Raw genomic sequence first — 16,829 nt, 5'->3', positions numbered from 1 at the left:
ATGTGCTGCACCATGAGGCAGGTCAGGACAAAGTATCTGCCTTGTCTGAATGTTATAGCGCACTGTTTTTGGTGGTTTTGTTTTGTTTTCCCAAAAGGAAGCCAACCTTTAAACCAAGCTTCTTGTTATTTTTGTGTATGCGTGTGTGGTTTTTTTGTCTGAAGCATTTGGAGGATCAGTAGCAAAGTCAGAGGATCTGGTTAAAGCAAGCAAACTGATTTCTTTCTGTCTTTAGTATTTACAGTTTATCTCAAAACTTCCCAGTCCCCATAGTGGTTATTTCCATTATACAGAGGCACTCTAGGTAAGCTGTTCAGGGCACTTTGTTAGATCTCGTGCATGTCAGAACGTAGTCAGTTAGCAGGAGGGACTGAGCTGATATTAAATCAGTCTTTGATTTTGTACCTCGGTGGTGCGTAAGCGCAAGATATTAATGACTGCAGAAAGGTTAAACTTTACGTGTCTTCCTGTTTATCACAAAGGTACAGGGTACAAACAGAAGGCAGTCTTGGCAGGCAACAGGCTTGCGAAATCCGTGTGCTGCTTATCTACAGTTGTGTTTGTGCTGAAATCTGATTACCGTATATGAAGGTAAGTGCTTCAGGATCCCAAGGAGCCTGAAGGGTAGCTCTTGATTCCCAAGTGCAGCAGACTGTAGCTTGGGTACGTGGTCACCTCCTAACAATGACAGCCCGGTGTGAAAATGGTGCAGAACTTCAAAACATCGTATATCGAATTTTCTCTCTTAAAGTAGGCACATCTATGACTAACCCATACTTAATAGATGCAAACTGGTTCTTAAAAATACTACAATAAAATCAGAAACTAATGTAGTTGATGCATCTCCAGGCAATAGATTTCAATGTGTAATAATCCCAAGCATAACAAACTTTTTTCTAATGTTTAAGTTTCCTTTGCTACATTTTAATCCCAGGACTACTACTTCTGTTTACCAGGGATATGGAGATATTACCTTTCTCTTTCGCAGAAGCCTTGTAATGTTTAAGAGCTTATGTCCTCTTTCAGTTGTCTCTTTTCTAGACTAAACAAATTCATTTATTTCTAGCTTTCCTCAGACTACGTTTTCTGGACCTTCGATCTTTTTCACAGCTCTCTTTGGCCTGTTTCCAGTTTATTCATCTTTTTTTGCATGGGGCCAGGAGCTGATGCTTTCTGATTCTGAATAAAGTGGAGTGCTTAACGGGTTTTACAGTTGTGATAGTTACATTTTTCAGTCATGATAGGATGTTTATCTTTTTCACAGTAGTATGGCAACGTTCAGTGTATGAACCACAGCGCAGAGTATGGAGGCCCTTTAAGATATGTTGGAGCAGCTGGCTCGGCTCTAAATAGAGCAGTGAGCGGGCAATGGGAAAATGGCTCTGCTGAAGAGTTTAAACAGGCTCCTAGGTGATGGAGAACAAAGAGGGCCAGAAGGCTGGTGATGCTCCAAAGTGCCTCAAAGGTACAGAGCAACCATTCCCAGGGCAGGAGGCTGGGGTAACGGAGACTACTGCTGCATGGTCCGCAGGTAGGCAGAGGGTTTTTTGTTCAGTGGACTTTACCTGCCCCTTCTTTTTCTCTGTTTATGGAATAAAACCTGTTCCGAGGTGTTTTCTTGGAGTACACAGGCCTTTACTGCCCATTCCTGTCAGTACAATGGCATTTACTGCCCATTCCTGTCAGAAGGAAGGACCATGGACCTCATGGTCCTTCTTGCAGAGCTGCGAAGGAAAGTGATTATACCAGCTCAGTAATGGACAAAACCCAAATGGCAGAGTTATTAGGAAAGGGCAGAGAACAAAGCAAAGCAGTGTTATACTGCTACATAATTCAGGGCCGTCTGTGTAGTGAACAGCCAAGTAGTTGAGGACTTTCAGCCTGAAAGGGACAACTGTAGTTAACTCGGGGTCTATAGTCCTGAATAGCATGGGAGAAGATGGACAGGGATCCATGGCTCACTGCCTCTTCCAAAAGAACTGGGGGTCTCAAATGGCGGTGGTGAGGTGCACTGACCCAGTGTGGCCATTCTTCAGTACAAAGTTGTCTTTACCATATTGTCTGATTTTCTTTTGGACCATTTCTGCAGTTTGTTAAGATGAACTTAATTTTTGGCCTGATCTCTGCTGTTAAAGATTTTCCTTTTGCAGCCATCCATTTCTTTGGCTCTTTTATTTGCTGATTTAGCGAAAGAAGTATGTTGCTTGTAGGATGGGGTTAATCCTTATTAATGCAGTTTCTTAAATTTTTCAGCTGCTTGCGGAATCTTTGAGCTGCTTGGATTTTTGACAGAGGATTAATGTCAATAAGAGATGTGAAATCAGGACTTCACAAACCTCCTCATTCCATATGCTGTCACACCATGCTGCTCCCCAGGGAAGGGAGACAAGGGAGAGAACATACATCTAGGTCTCACTAGGGAAAAAGGAAAAGGTTAGTTTAGACTTTCTCTCTGTACTTTTAAAAATGCCTCTATCAGTGCTAATTATTCAGTGCTAGAGCGCTTTAGTTCGTACTTTGGCCATTTTATTAATAAAACTGGTAGATTTTGTGCCTTCTGTCTAACTGCGTATGCTTTTGAGCATAAGCAAACAAAAGAGAGCATAGAAGTCATGCTGGAACAAATAATTCATTCTTTGGTGTGTTTTTTTTTTAAATGAAAGGTTGTTCGTGCCCTTTTACAAGTGCAGGGTGTGGACAACATTAAGTTGTAGCACCGTTTGCTTATTTTTCCTTCAGCTTCCAATTTTTCTTCGCTACTGATTCTCCTGGACTAAAGAAGAAACAAAAGGGCAGCATAGCCTAAAGGAGGAGCAGGGGGAGAAAGAGGAGAAATAGATGAGAAATAAGCCCGCAGTGGAGCTTAATGGCTTCTGATCCGCCTTCCCTTAGTGCCATGATTTCTAGAAATGTGGTGCCATCTTCTCCTTGATTCTTTCAGGGACTTAACCTTGTCTTCCTCCCTCCTTGTTACAGCCAAAGATTATTCATTTTACTTTCTAGTCTAGCATATTCTCTTCTACACTTTGTGTATTAATTGCCTTGAAAGCAGCGGGTAGGAGTAGGGAGCAGATTCTAGTCAAGATTAAATGTCTGAACTTGATCAATAGATCCCTTGAATAGCGGCGGTGCTAGTCTGGGATTTGTGAGATATTTGGGAAGTTAGTGCTGCTGATGTTGGATACCTCAGCACACAGCAGAGAGGAGCAGCTCTGGATGGATCTGTCTGCCCAGGACAAGGGGAAAATCGTTGGAAAACTTGGCTGGGGAGCTTCTGGCAGTCTGGTTCAGCTTTCCAGGTAGAAATGTTTTAGAGTCACAACTCTTACTTGTCAGGGAGAAAATAACTGGAAACGTAACTTCTTTTTGTCATGTAAACCAGAGTCCCCTACGCACAAATATTTCACTCTTTCTTGTGTATATAGGTTCCTGTTTGAGAATAGTTTCCTGGCAGCACGCTTCCTTTCACTGTGCGCGGTGACAAATTGTGTTAGAGATTTTACTGATGTCTTTGTATACAGAATGCAAACTCGAGAGCTGGGAGAGATTTAGGCTGTACCTTGTACTTACCGTATCCAGCATTTAGTCTATTTAGATGTCAATTGCTGCTTTATTGGGGTATGTCATTCAAACCAGTGATTTTAGATGCTTGGCATTTCTCTCACAAATCTTGCAGGTTGTGTGTGCCACAAGCACCCGAATTTCTCATCTTTTCATGGCTGTCTTGTGCTCTAAGGTTGCATTATGTCTGTGCTGGAATTTGGGGTGGGGTAGAGCGGAAGTGCTTAAAAATTTAAATCTGAAAAATGGAAATTCGCTTTAGCTGCCGTTTGCCCATAGAGCACAAGCCTACGTCAGTTCCGAAGCTGTGGCTGTCGCTGGAGCTCACTATGTGCCGTGATAGATGATTCGGGTGTCACGCAGCGTCCTGTGTGCAAGCTGCTCGGTACATAGAAAATTTAACATCGTTCAGAGACATTTACTTTTTTCATTTGACAAATTCCCATGCATTCCTTGGAACGTATTTTAGGTGCTTTGCAGAGAGCGTTCCCAGGGCCTGTTTGAGGCACATCCTGATATTTCCTGAAGGGTCCTGGAATACACCAGACGCGCTTCGGAGCGGAGACAGAGCAGCCGTGCTCCCGAAGAGGTTTGGTAACCGGCGTCTCCCGTCACTGCTGGACATCCATTCTGGCCCGCTCTGATTTATTGAGGTGGCAAAGCACTCTACATAGAGCACGAGTTTACAGCATCCATGATTTCTTAATATTTCCAAAATAGAAATACCTTCAAGATTTGTGGGAGCTAAATATCCTCTAATTTGCCTCTTTTTTTCCCACGTATGGATATAGTATTTCCCTCAAAACTCTTCCCAACCCCCATCCTTCTTAAATTAAACTATGAATTAAAAGTCTGTTTCCATGGCCTTGTGTACAATATTGTTAAATATTACCAAATAATAGTAGGTAGTCTAAAGTTATTGTGTTCTTTGCTAGAAAAATCTCTAAGTTTATTTGTAGAAAATGTAATAAGAAGGCCAATGGTCACTTCACCATTCTCTTCGGGCATCACTTCGGTCCCTGGGTTATCACATGCAGAAGGGACACCATAGGGCATCAGATGAGTCCTGCTGGTGCTTCAGCTGAATTCGGGGACTCCCCTTAGGGCCCAGGGAGTCCCAGGAGGATCAGACCTTCCTCCTGGTTTTACCAGGCACCTTGTGAGGGGAAATCTGCGTTGTGGAGAGACACTCGGTACTCCAGGAGTCTTTTCCTGGTGTATGACTTACAAATAGGCCAGTTAATTACATCCATAAATAATGCCAGCTTCTGAGTTAGGCCTGACTTTACAAGCTGTACCTTCTTTCTCGTGCAGTGCTCACGAATAGATGAACTGAACTGGATAAATTTTTATTTATACTGCACTACTTTGTAGCGTTGTTGTAGGGAATCCTTTGGACTCTTGAGAATAAAAGCTGCCCATATACGATTTTCTGAAGCATCCAAGTTTTTTCTGAAGATTACATGTCACAGCAATAACTAGAGTAGCTCGTTGACCTAAAAAACCAGCCCAAAGGTGCTAGTGACCCCCAGGCAGTGCAATCATCGTTCACTGCAGCTGCTGCTTGGGGAGAAGGGACACCCAACTTCTGCTGTTAGTTCAAGTGGTAGCTGTAAAAGAAAAGACATGAACACCTGTGCTGTAGCCACTCAGCTTATAAAAGGTCTTGCATTGTATGAGAATCCTGCAAAGATTCCTCCTACTGATGTTGGAAGGGGGTGGAGATAACTCCTTGGAGACCTACCAGTGTAACATAATACTTACATTTCAGTGCACCAAGATGCTTGAAAAAACACTGAGCTGATTTGTCAGGTTATTAGGTTTGTAGGGTATTTTCAAAGTATTACTGTATTGTTCTATTTATTTTTTTGTTCAAATAGGCCTGTGGCCTTTTGTATTTTACTTAAGATCTTCAGAAGCTCTAATATATCTAACACATCTTCCCCACATTTTCCCAGTTATATAGATCTTTTCATATTCCTAGCTCTCAGAAAACATTCCTTTCCTTACAGATCAGCCACGTGATCTACCCATCCTGTTTTTATGGTTAGAGATGATCTTATTAAAGATTGCATGAGTGGATGTGAAGTGGTACGCATGAGTGAGTTGAAGTCTTCTGCTCTTGTTTTGTTAAATGCTCTTGGTCTCTCTCTTCCCACTTCCCAGAGATTTCTGCAGCCTCTGGTTTACTCGGCATCTGTGATAGGACTGTGCTTCGAGTAGTTTACGATTCAGAATTAATTCCATCCTTTCCTCACCGTGCTGCTATCTGAAATTGTTGCTGTGTGCCGGGATGTGGCACAGTGTAGCCAAGTTCATCCTGAATCGAGTAGTTCAGGTCCAAAGAGTTATCAGACTGCAGTGGCGTGGTCTTGTGTACTGACTCCAAAAACAGCATGAAGGGAGGGTTAAACCAGTGTTTTGCATCAATCCTGCTATCAGTACCAAGGTTAGCCGGGCTGGATCTATTTCAGATGTGTGTACATTGCACTTGCACAACGGCTGACACACTCTGAACATGCAATACGTTCCTTTCTTCATTTCCATAGCATAGTGTGATTGATTTTGATCCAGAACTTCCCTGCTACTCTTTTGATATGATTGAATGAACAGATTTCTAATAGTACTATTATAATAACATATTTCCCAGCAGTAAGCTTGATACACTCAGAAATGGTCCCATATGAAAGTTAATATTTCTGTAGTTTCTTTTGCTAATTGTTTCCTTCTATCTGGCCACTGTACTAACTGTGTCTAGAAGGGAAAAATTTTTGGTAGCTGCTGTGTTTGTCTGATGAGGATGTAATTAGGATAATGTATTCCCATAATGACATGGTTAAGAAGGACTAATTCTCTCTTTTTTAAGCGATTTTGGATAGATCACAAGTGTTTGGTTTGGCAAGGACAGCTCTAGAATCGTTTATATGTTAATCAGTGCAGAAGCAAACACCTACATCTGTACTGAATTTCTGTTCTCTGGGAACCCAGTGCGGCTTCGTGATTTTCTGAACCGCTGTCTTGCCTGTGCTGTACGAGCTGCTGAGTCTGTGCATACGAGAGCAGATAACCCCAGCCTCGCCTTCCGCACATGTGCCCCATGCATTAACACCTGCACAGAACAGCCTGCATATATATACGCATTATCCACACCATAAAGGCAGCTCTACACCTTCCTCACACACTCATGTAGCCAGCGCGTAAATTGGCTTATGCTTGCAAAGCTGGAAGTAAAACTGCCTCTGTTTGCAATTTGCAGCTTATTGTAGCTAAGTTAATAGACAAACAATAGTGTGGAAGTTCTAAATTGCTGAGTGGAAGTGACTGCTAGGCTCACAGCTTGGGTGTTCTGGGTGTCCTCTTGGCACAAATTCTAACAGATTTGTTCCACTGCAGACGCCTTTGGGTAAAAGTAAAATCTTCCACATTACTGTATTGCTGGTGAGAATGTAGAATCAGCTCTTAGGTGTGGATTCCTCAACCTCCCTATGGAAACATAGTCTCCCGAGTTCAGGAGTTAATTCTCTCTTATTTTGGTTTTCTCAGGTTCTTGAAGCCAGCACCAATGTTCTTGGATGATTCCTTCAGGAAATGGGCGCGTATCAGGGACTTTGTACCCCCCTTTGGAATTAAAGGACAAGGTATGAGAAAACTGTGCAGCTGCTGGACAAGAAGGTCATTCTGCAGATGCTTGCCACATCTAATTTTTCTGGTTTGGAAGCTCAGGTGGTGCCTTGGGCTCAGCTTCTTTCTGTGTTCTAGTGAAACATGTATGTAGCTCTCAAGCTCAAGAGGATTTTCAGAGCTGGAAAGTGGACTTCAGAGGCTTGTCTTAGAGAGGGTGGTTTAGCACATGGGGAGAGTTAGTGCAACAATGGCAATTTAGATGTACCGTCACATTCTGGAAGAAGCATTTCTACATTAACTGCCATAGCATTTTGTAGCATCTTGGCTGACAGCAGCAGAGAGACTCCAAAGTGATTTAGAGTACCTTTAAGTCCATAATTCTCTAAAAAACAAAAAGGACTCCTCCTTCTGAGTTTTGGAACCTTAAGGTTGACCACTATTACAAATCTTAATCTCTTTTCATGGCTTTTGGTTGTATAATTATTTTATAGTTGTGCTACTTGTGGACTTTTGTACCAAGTAGGAACAATCTGTTCAGATGCCTTGGTGATGATGTGTAATATGCCCCGTCCTGCAGCAGGGGCTGTATCTCAGGCATGCTGTGGGAGAGCACATTGATGCTGGTGGTCATGAGGTGAGAGTCAGTAGCCCACCCAGCAAATGGTGTATTTTGCAGGTGACACCAGCTCCCACATGTGCCACCAAAGCCCTCTCTGGGTGAGTGGTGGTGGAGCAGAAGGGTTACGCTCACAACAGTGATTTGCTGCAGGCTTCCTGAATTCTGATGTATTTATTAGGAAGTGCTTGTACGTTGTATCAATTTCCAAGATATTTTTTCCACTGACAAACTCAGTATTACAGATGGCCCCCAGAAGAATTATAATACCTGGTGGGGAGAGGACTGCAGCCACAATGGGCTTGGGTCTGTCCCTCTCCCTGGAAGCAGATGTGGTAGTTGTCAGAACAGTCTGTGATCAGATCAAAGGCTCTACTGACAAATTTCTTTTGGCTTGCATCAATTCCCTTCTTTGTTTTGTATATGTCCATTCCTTATCCAGTCAGTCTTTTCCAGCTCAATAGGCAACTAATTACTGTCCTCTAAATCAGCCAGCAGTTTGCAGCAAAGAAATAGCAGCAACAGCACAAGTGGAAGGCTGCATTGACCACAGGAGGGCTTGTCCCCTTCAAACAGGCACACAAGGTGTACAAAGCTGGGGCCGAAGTGGAGGTGGGGTTTGCAGATTACACAAAATGTCAGCTAAACTTAATAAAAATCGTTCCGTTAAACTGAATCCAAATGGAGAAATTCACCAAAAAGAGGATGACGGAACGGCTCTGGCAGCCTTCTCCCTGGGTTTGTTGCCAGCTTGTATCACCACTGCAATGTTATGTAAATCTGGTGTTTTATATTGGATTTCCTCCGTTAAAAAGAGAAATGAGAAATTGCCATTATTTAAATGGCTGTGAGCTGAAGCCATGGGACGGAAACCGTTGAATGGGTTATTTTTTTAATGCCCTCCTGGGACCGAATTTTGTGCCAAGTTTCAGTCTGGAGCAAGTTGTGTGTGTGGGAGGGTTGAATTATAAATCTCTGTAGCCCAGGATTTCTAATGGCCGTGCTGACAGGCTGTGAGTCCTAGCGATGCGAATGGCGCCCTTTCATGTTACACATCACTTGGAATTCTTGCATCAGTCTTTTCTGGCCGTCCCAGGGGACGTGTTCTGGCTCAGCTGAGTGATTGGATGATGGGATCAGCACCTCATTAGGGCTTTCAGTCAGGGCAATCTAATGATATCCAAACAACTGACCCAGGCAGGCAGCGCGGAGCTCCGTCACGTGCTGGTGCGAGCTGAAGACTATCAGAGATGGGATGTGCATGGGAAAGAGAGTAGCTGGGCTGGCTGAGAAAGTGTAGAGAGACGTGCCTGTGCTGAAGGAGATGGGGCAAGAGTTCTGTTCGATGCATTAAGGAAGCCCTGTGACACCATCCGCTGAGATTTCCGCCGTGCATCCCGCTGGGAAGGGCGATCGGTGTTTATAGACACCGGCTGCGGCTGGGCTGGTAATGGGAAGATTGTGCTGAGAACTTCGGTGAAAATCACACGGCGTTTTCGAGTCGCTGTGATCTGATCCAAGTGCGAAATGGCTTTGTGTGTGTGTGTGTTTGAAATATAGCTACAAGATGAGCTCACTTTCAGTAATGTTGCAAATTCCGAGAAACTTCTAGAAACTAATCTGTGGTAGCTTGGAAGTACTGAAGTTATGAAATCAAGAGATTCCTAGCAGCTTGGAGGCTAATCCACCATTTCTGCTTTCTCTCATTAGAAGTTTCTCTCAATTCTTCAGACTTTTTGCGAAGTTTTTCTTTGTCTCTGAAAAAAAAACTGAAAGAAGTAATTTTTCATCCATCACTTTGTGTTTACTGGTCCAAGAAAGAATAATTTCAAGACTGCAAGAACAAGGCTTGCAATCTTTAGGGGAAAAAAGCTTTTGAGGAGCATTGTCGACTGAGCTGCACTAATTTGGTGTAACGCATTTGTACAAATTACACATAAAAGAGTAGAAATGGGTCAGGAATTTTCAGGGCGGTACCACCATTCTTTAAAGATTATGGTATCAAGGAGAAGGCAGTATGGTGGTGATTTTGACACAGTTCATCGGGGATCTTGATTGTCTTCAAGAAGAATCTGATTTTAAAGACAGACCTCCCATTTCCAGATGCTAAAAAGTACTCAGTATGACACAGAAATTTTAAGAGTGGAAGAGTGCTTGCTCCTGTTCGCCATCGGTCATTGTCTCTTTGGCCATCAGCCCATGCAAAGAGGTTCTATGACCAGAGTGCTCCACTTTCTCCAAGAGCACGTGCACGTATAAGCCATGAAGGTGAATATGGTTCTGAATATGAAAGTTTGTAGACTTTCCCCCAAATGGTGCTGGTAGGAATAATGTGCATTTTGGGTCACATTGGAAACTGCTGCTCTCGTTAGTTAACCACCTTAGTGATTACTTGTCTGCTGAATGAAAGCAGCACAAGAATGAGCAGGTGGTGACCCTACTGCTTTGTGAACAGGACTGTCTGAGATAAGGCACACAGCGGGAAGCCTTGTGCAAACCCTTTTGAGCAGTCGTCTCCGAGTGTTTTATTGGAAGTTGAAGTTTATGAGGTGTGGTTGAACTTTTTTAGAAACTGTCTTAAGTGGAAAGAGAGTTTTAGTACATGTTGTACTTGTTGACTCTGCCTCTGTTCACCAAGGATCTGGACCAAGGATTGATCCTAATTGCATGATACCAATCTTCATCAACACGGGACAAAAACAGGGCTGAGAATCAGGAGTGTTGGAGCTGATACAGAAGATTGAAGGTGTCATTGCCTTCATCACAGATGTCTGTAGCCCTCTGTGGAAACTCCTACTTTTTCTGTGTGCAGAGAATAGGAAGAATGATAGATATCTCATATTTCTGAAAAGGTCTGAGTGCATTTGCTGATAGGTATTTTAGTACCACAAAGGGTCACTGCAGGTGTCTAGTTTGACCTTTTGTATAACAGTAGCTGTAGGTTTGAGCCAGTGACTTCGTGCAGCTGGCTATCAACATATGAGCTTATCTTGCAGAACCAAAATCAAGATTTTCTGAATGAGAAAAAACAACTGTGTTGTCAAACAGGCCAGTGTCATGATATTGACTGCACTTACTTTCCAAAGTGAGAGTGTTAGTGCCACGTTGAGCTTTGTTGTTTCCCTCTGTGTGACTTGACAGGCTCTAGAAATGGGATGTGCCGATGTGAGTGCTTGGAAATTATGATTCCATCTCTATTAATAAATAAAATGGTTGTTCTCTGGTCCTGAGGGCAGTTGAGCTCATTGTTTGAACAGGTTAACTCCCTCCCCCCTCCCAAAAATAAGAGGGTGGCTGTACTCAGGCTTCCTATCAAGAGAGGTCACTAGCCCGTGTTAGCCTGGGACCCTATGAATGTGGGAAAATTATAGGGGAGAGTATTTGTTGTCTGTGGTGAAAACCATCAGGAAACTGTGCTAATACTTGAAATAGTGTAGGACAGTGTGCCCTGCTGATGATTTGTTTATTAGTGTGTGTACAGCCAAAGTGAGGGATGTTGTTCAGGAACACGATCCAATTAGCCAACTTTAAGTGTTGTCGAGAAGATCAAACTATAACAAGAAGTTGGAACTCTAAAAGCTACGAATGTCAAGATGTCCTGCGGGGGACAGCTGAGGCTGCCAAGCACCCTCCTGTGTCCCAGGCTATTGTTTGGGCATTAAGTGGGACGTGTGAGTGCCTCCCACATCTCACCATTTATGAGGGTCTAATTTACTTGTAGGAACGCTTCTCTCCCAGCACCCACCAAGCCAGCTCTTGCGGCTTTTTCAGTGAAGAGCAAGGAGATTGCAGCAATCTCAGGATCTGAAACAAGCTACGTGGAGATTCTTTTTAACTGAAATTTCTTCTCTTGCATTTGCAACCTTTTCTAGCAGTGCTTCCATTAATCTAACACATGAAGGTATGAATATGCACATGCTTTCCCTATTGTTACAGAGATCCTCTAGCATGTGCACTGCTTTCAGGGTTAAATTCGTCGATGAATAAGCAATGGAAAAATTGTGTATAGCATTAGTGAGATTATTGATCCCAGAGGGCCTCCTCCCCAAATTTACCTCTGAAGCCGAAGCAAAAGGAAAGAGTTATTTGGAGAAGGGCAACAAAAAAGACTGGAGAAATACCTGACTATTAATAGAATTTCTCAGTACATGTGGCTTAAAGAATATAAAAGGCTTTCATAAGAAAGAGTAGCTATTATCTGGTATCCTCTCTGTGTAATGGGGATGGGAGAGTTGCTGCAGTTTTTTTTTGAACTTAAGTGAAAACATATGGCAGAGCATACACTAAAAATCTAAACAAACATGACCCATGTAGTATCTCCTCCATGCTTGTAGTCAGTAATGGTGTCATTGCTTAGCAATAATTATAGGTCTTCACTTCTACCTTTGTTCCTGCTGGATGGTTTTAAGCAGAGAGGCTGCTTTGTTGGCCCTGAATCAGTTTGTCTTTGAAGGTGATATTTATTTCTTAGGGAGTGACTGTCTTGTCACCATCTCCTAATTTGCCTCCCACCAGGAATCTCGGAAGCAATTTCTCCCTCATGATGATAAGAGAATATTAAGAACAGTGCTACAGTTTTATCAAATGTAGTATGTAGTACTGCCCAGGAGACTTCATATTTTCATGTGATACAAGAGCGGCATCTGGAATTGGTGACACATTTTGTGACAAAGAAGTCAAGTCTTTGCCCAGAGCGCCAACACTAATAGACGTATTGTGCAATGCTTATTGTTCTTGTACTCGGTTTTATTTAGATGTTTTCTTTTGTGTTAGTGCTTCTGGGAAGAAACACAGTTCAGTTCTGCTAAGCAGCGGTTTCCTTAGTCTCACGGGGAAGAGGTGGCTCATCTTCAGTGAAAATGTTGAGTTTTCGCAATTGAAACTTAGACCTGACCCAAAGAAAAGCAGATCTTCTCCAACCTGCTCTTCCAGCTCTTTATAGAGGTTGGACCTACTACATGCAAATACCTTCCCTACATTAGGCTGGGTCTGCTTGATAATAGAAGATCTCTTTTCTGCTGTAATTCTCCAACCTCGTCTTTATTTTGTTAGCTGTACTCCATTGTATGGATAATTTTCCTCCTATGAGCATTTTTTTGTTGTTCTGCATGTGTTCTTCCTTAACAAATAAGCAAGAAGCACAAGCATGCATAGCGGTTAGTTTTGTTCAGAGTAGGTAGTAACACAAGATTGTTGCTTCTTTTTGAGTTTGAGGCAGCTTTCTGAACTAGTTTCCACTAGAATTTTACATTTGACCAAAAGGGCTAACAGTTGCCATTCTCATGTGGGAATATGTCTATAAAAAATGTTCCTATTTCTGCAGGGAATCCAACTGATTTCATAGCCTTAAGAAATTAAATGAGAAGTTTGTAGGGAAAAAAAAAAGAGTTTCAGAAGAGGTAGAGGATCAGTTTTCATTCCTGAATAAAGCTTCTAAAGGGAAGATCTATTGTGAATTTTGAAGTTAAATCACCTCTTGAGCTCTCTTCAAAGTACAGACCTCCAGTGCGGTCCCTTATTTCAATCAAAACTGATGCTTTACTGTTGAATGTGCTTAAAGAACAGTCTTTCTCTCAACCCACTGAGAAGGGAAAGGTGCCCCAGGGAGATCTCAAACCCCAAGTTTTTAGTTAATTGGGTAGCTCCATATTGGAGTTCTTCCCACAAGTATTGAAGTACAGTTGAGACATGGTTATTCTGCTTTTTACTGCCTGAAAGGGAAGAGCAAGTCTTGTCTGGCTGTTGTGTTTTGATGTCCCACATCTTAATGCTTCTGCAAGGGTCAGGAGAATTAGAAATCATTGTAGTGGTTATTGAGTTTTTTGGCCTTAAAAACATTGCCTGGCCATGTGTAAAGGGGACTCAAAAATGCAACAACTAAGGGAAGAACAGTCCTCTGTAACAACTGTATTTATTTTCATGCGTGTCTTTGGGACAACACATTATGAATCTGTCCAGGTCCATTTTCATTTGGCATGAATTAGCCTGTTTCTACAGGCTTTATTGCTTCCTATGAATCAGACTTGAGTTTGGATCAAAATGGTTAATGCGTGGTTATTGCAAAATGTTGCCCGTTTTTTGGCATAATTGTTTTTTAAATTAATGTTCCAACTTTCCAAGCCCTGGGATTATGTTGGGAACTAAACTTCCAAACTCGTGTTCTGAAAAAACAAACTCTTGATTGTGAAGAAAAGCTAGGGGAAAAAAAAAAAGGCAGGCTTCAAAATGACGATGTAAATCAAGAGTCCAAAAGTTATGTGTTGTATTTATATCTTGTTATAAAAAAGGCCTTAAGGGCTTTCTGGAGCTTATATTTAACACATGTTGGGTTTTCCTAAAATTGTTAGGGAGGTACCATGTGTCTTCATTTTTTTTCCTTGTGTTTTGTGTTTTTGTATCTATGCAACACTATCTGCATGTTGCCTTAATACCCCTAAAAATCATCAATGGAAGTATGATAATATTGGAAGTAATGGCAGTTCTAAGTCCTGTTGTTAGGACAGTGTTTCTCAAGTAAACCAGCTAAGCTGGCAGCGCTAATGACCTTAAGAGACCATTTGATTGTATTTACTCACAAGAGCCGATGTGGGGACAGATTCCCGCAGTTTGTAGTTCACTGTCTTTGAGAGCTCGTTCATGCGTTTGCAATTTGCTCCTGAGTTCTGGAAGTCTTTGTAGCTTCTTTTCACCTGCATAGACCTCATGAAGTTAGCTGATCAATAAAAAGAAGCAGTGGAGGAAATTTCATGCTCGTTTTGATATTTACTGGGCTCACTGGATTCACAGCTTTACTAAAGTACAAATAACGTTGTCGGTCTACAGCCGGACATGGTGTTTCTGGGAGACAGCTGGAGGACAAGAATACATGGTGGGACTTGGGTCCATGGCCTTGTGCTGGGCACCAGGGTGGCAAATCCTTCTGTGAAAGATCACTTCTCAGCTCCTGTATGGAGTGGCATCTTGAGCAAAAAAATGCTGAAGAAGGAACTTTGTACAGAGCTGAACTTTCACGTCAAGTTATCTTTGCGCTGGGTTTGTGCTTGCAGCTCATTTGTAAATATTGCGATTTGTGTCATTCATAGCACTGATGGTGTTTAGGTTTTTCTCCCCAGGAAGCTGACACACACGTGGCATTCTGTTGTCATGGGACAGGGACCCATATGCAGAGGGGACTGACATCCTTCAAGGGTGTCTATCAACCTCACTCTAGTCAGCGTATTCCCAAAAGCTGAAGCTGATGCCCGGTGCCCTGGAGATGTGGCAGCTGGGTGACCAGCTGTGGAGGTGGGCAAACATGAAGAACTGCAGCAGTTCCCTGACCCTAATGCACGCTATTCAAATACCTACTGCTGGCAATAAGGGCATGTGGACTTACTGATTTTTGAGGAAAACGGCTGGTGTGGACAGCTGGAAAAACTACAGCCTCTTCTCTTGGTGACTTGTGAGTGCGTGAAGAGCCCAGTTTGCCTTGCGCTCAAGGCGGATGGAAGGTAGACGCCGGGAGATGGCCACAGTAAGCCCTGTGCAGTGGAAAAGTCTCCCATCTGCTTTTTAATAATACAAGCGAGAAGCTTATGCATTCAAAGCAGCAGCGTTGACATTTACAGTGAAGGTCTCCATTCCTCCACATAAATAACAGAAAAAGGCTAGAATTGAGACTTGTGCTGGTTCTTGGTGTGTGGTCACAGCCCACCTGATTTCTAACTATTTACTGTTAGTTTTTCCAAATGTCTGAAAATTTCGGGGTCAGCCTGAAGTCAAGATGTACTTGCATTCAGAGAAATCATGCAGCCCTGACCTGGTTTTGAATCTTCTCATGTTATAAGGCAAAGCTGATAGAATATGTCATGATAACTCAGGATTCTTACATACGTGTAGTCAACTCCTTCTGTAGATGAGAGGAAAATATGCAGACGCTTCTTGCTTTGTTTGTATAATAACAGTATGTTTGTGGTGGTTGGGAGATGAATGGGTTAAAAAATCTCCCGCTGTCTCCAATAATCTAAGTTTTCCATGACAAAAAAAAAGCAATAATAAGCAAACCACGGCTGCAGAAAACTGCAGTAAATTGCTTGCCGTGGTGATGTGTTCATTACGTAATAATGAGAGAAAGTGAGGGTGCAAATGCAAGATATTGGTGTTCATTTCCATTAATTTATCATTAAAGGGTGGTAGCAGACCCCTGTGAAGAACAGGTAAGGCAGAGGGCTATCTGAAGAACACCTTTGCAGAGAGGGCTCCTTATCTAGGAGTCAAAGGCCTTATTCTTTTCCTAGTTATGTCACTAACTTGCCTTGTGACCTTCAGTAAGTTTGATTCTCTCAGATTATAAAGACATTTACTGCTTTCAGAAATGAGGAGAATGGATGGAGGACCTGAGAGGGAGAATTCAGGAATATTCATGTCATGTTTACCTGTGCATGTATATATATCACCTAAGAGCTTTTGACTTGAAAGAGCTGCATAAAAACCACGTATTTTTACTGTTATGGAATAAGTTCACTTGCCTAATACTTCAACTAAAATTAAACAGCATCTATGTTCCTCCCTATATGTAACGTATGTATGTACACTATGTTCTTATGCCTACCATAGAGATGGTTTCAGGTAAGCAGGATGACTGCATTACGATTTGCTCTTAGGGACATGAGCTATTGGAACTAACACAACTGCTGGGCTGCCCTGGAGCTGCTGCTGAGGTGTGTTCTGCTCCAGGACAGCCAAAATCTGCTGCCCTAAGGATGATGACACTGCCATTGCCATTTAAACATCTGTGTTTGACTGCAGACTGGAGAAAGGGTTTAGTATTGATAACATCTGCCTTGAATCTTGTGAGGATGAATAGGAGCAACAGGACAGAGGAAGAGATATTGCTGTTGGGTTTACTCAGCCTTCAAGCAATTACCAAAACTGCAGCCACTGAGTGGCTGTTGGATGATCTACATGAGACAGCTCTGGAGTTTGAATGCAGATTCCAGTGGCAAGGTTGTATTTCACAAAGCATGCAGCTCATTAGCACCTGCTGGGC

At 42.5% G+C, this 16,829-nt stretch overlaps 1 protein-coding gene across 8 annotated transcripts in view; it reads left to right on the top strand.

The window, feature by feature from the left end:
* Positions 1 to 16,829, top strand: part of ST3GAL3 (ST3 beta-galactoside alpha-2,3-sialyltransferase 3) — a 195,720-nt gene that overhangs the window by 113,099 nt on the left and 65,792 nt on the right. For all 8 annotated transcript variants that reach the window (XM_065841848.2, XM_065841851.2, XM_065841849.2 and 5 more), the window contains one exon: positions 7,105 to 7,199. In XM_065841848.2, coding sequence (XP_065697920.1) covers positions 7,105 to 7,199 — 95 coding nt within the window. The remainder of the gene's footprint in view (positions 1 to 7,104; positions 7,200 to 16,829) is intronic.

Source organism: Patagioenas fasciata, chromosome 6, assembly GCF_037038585.1.
Source record: "Patagioenas fasciata isolate bPatFas1 chromosome 6, bPatFas1.hap1, whole genome shotgun sequence".
NCBI lineage: Eukaryota > Metazoa > Chordata > Aves > Columbiformes > Columbidae > Patagioenas > Patagioenas fasciata.
This window is presented reverse-complemented; position numbering and strand designations above follow the sequence as displayed.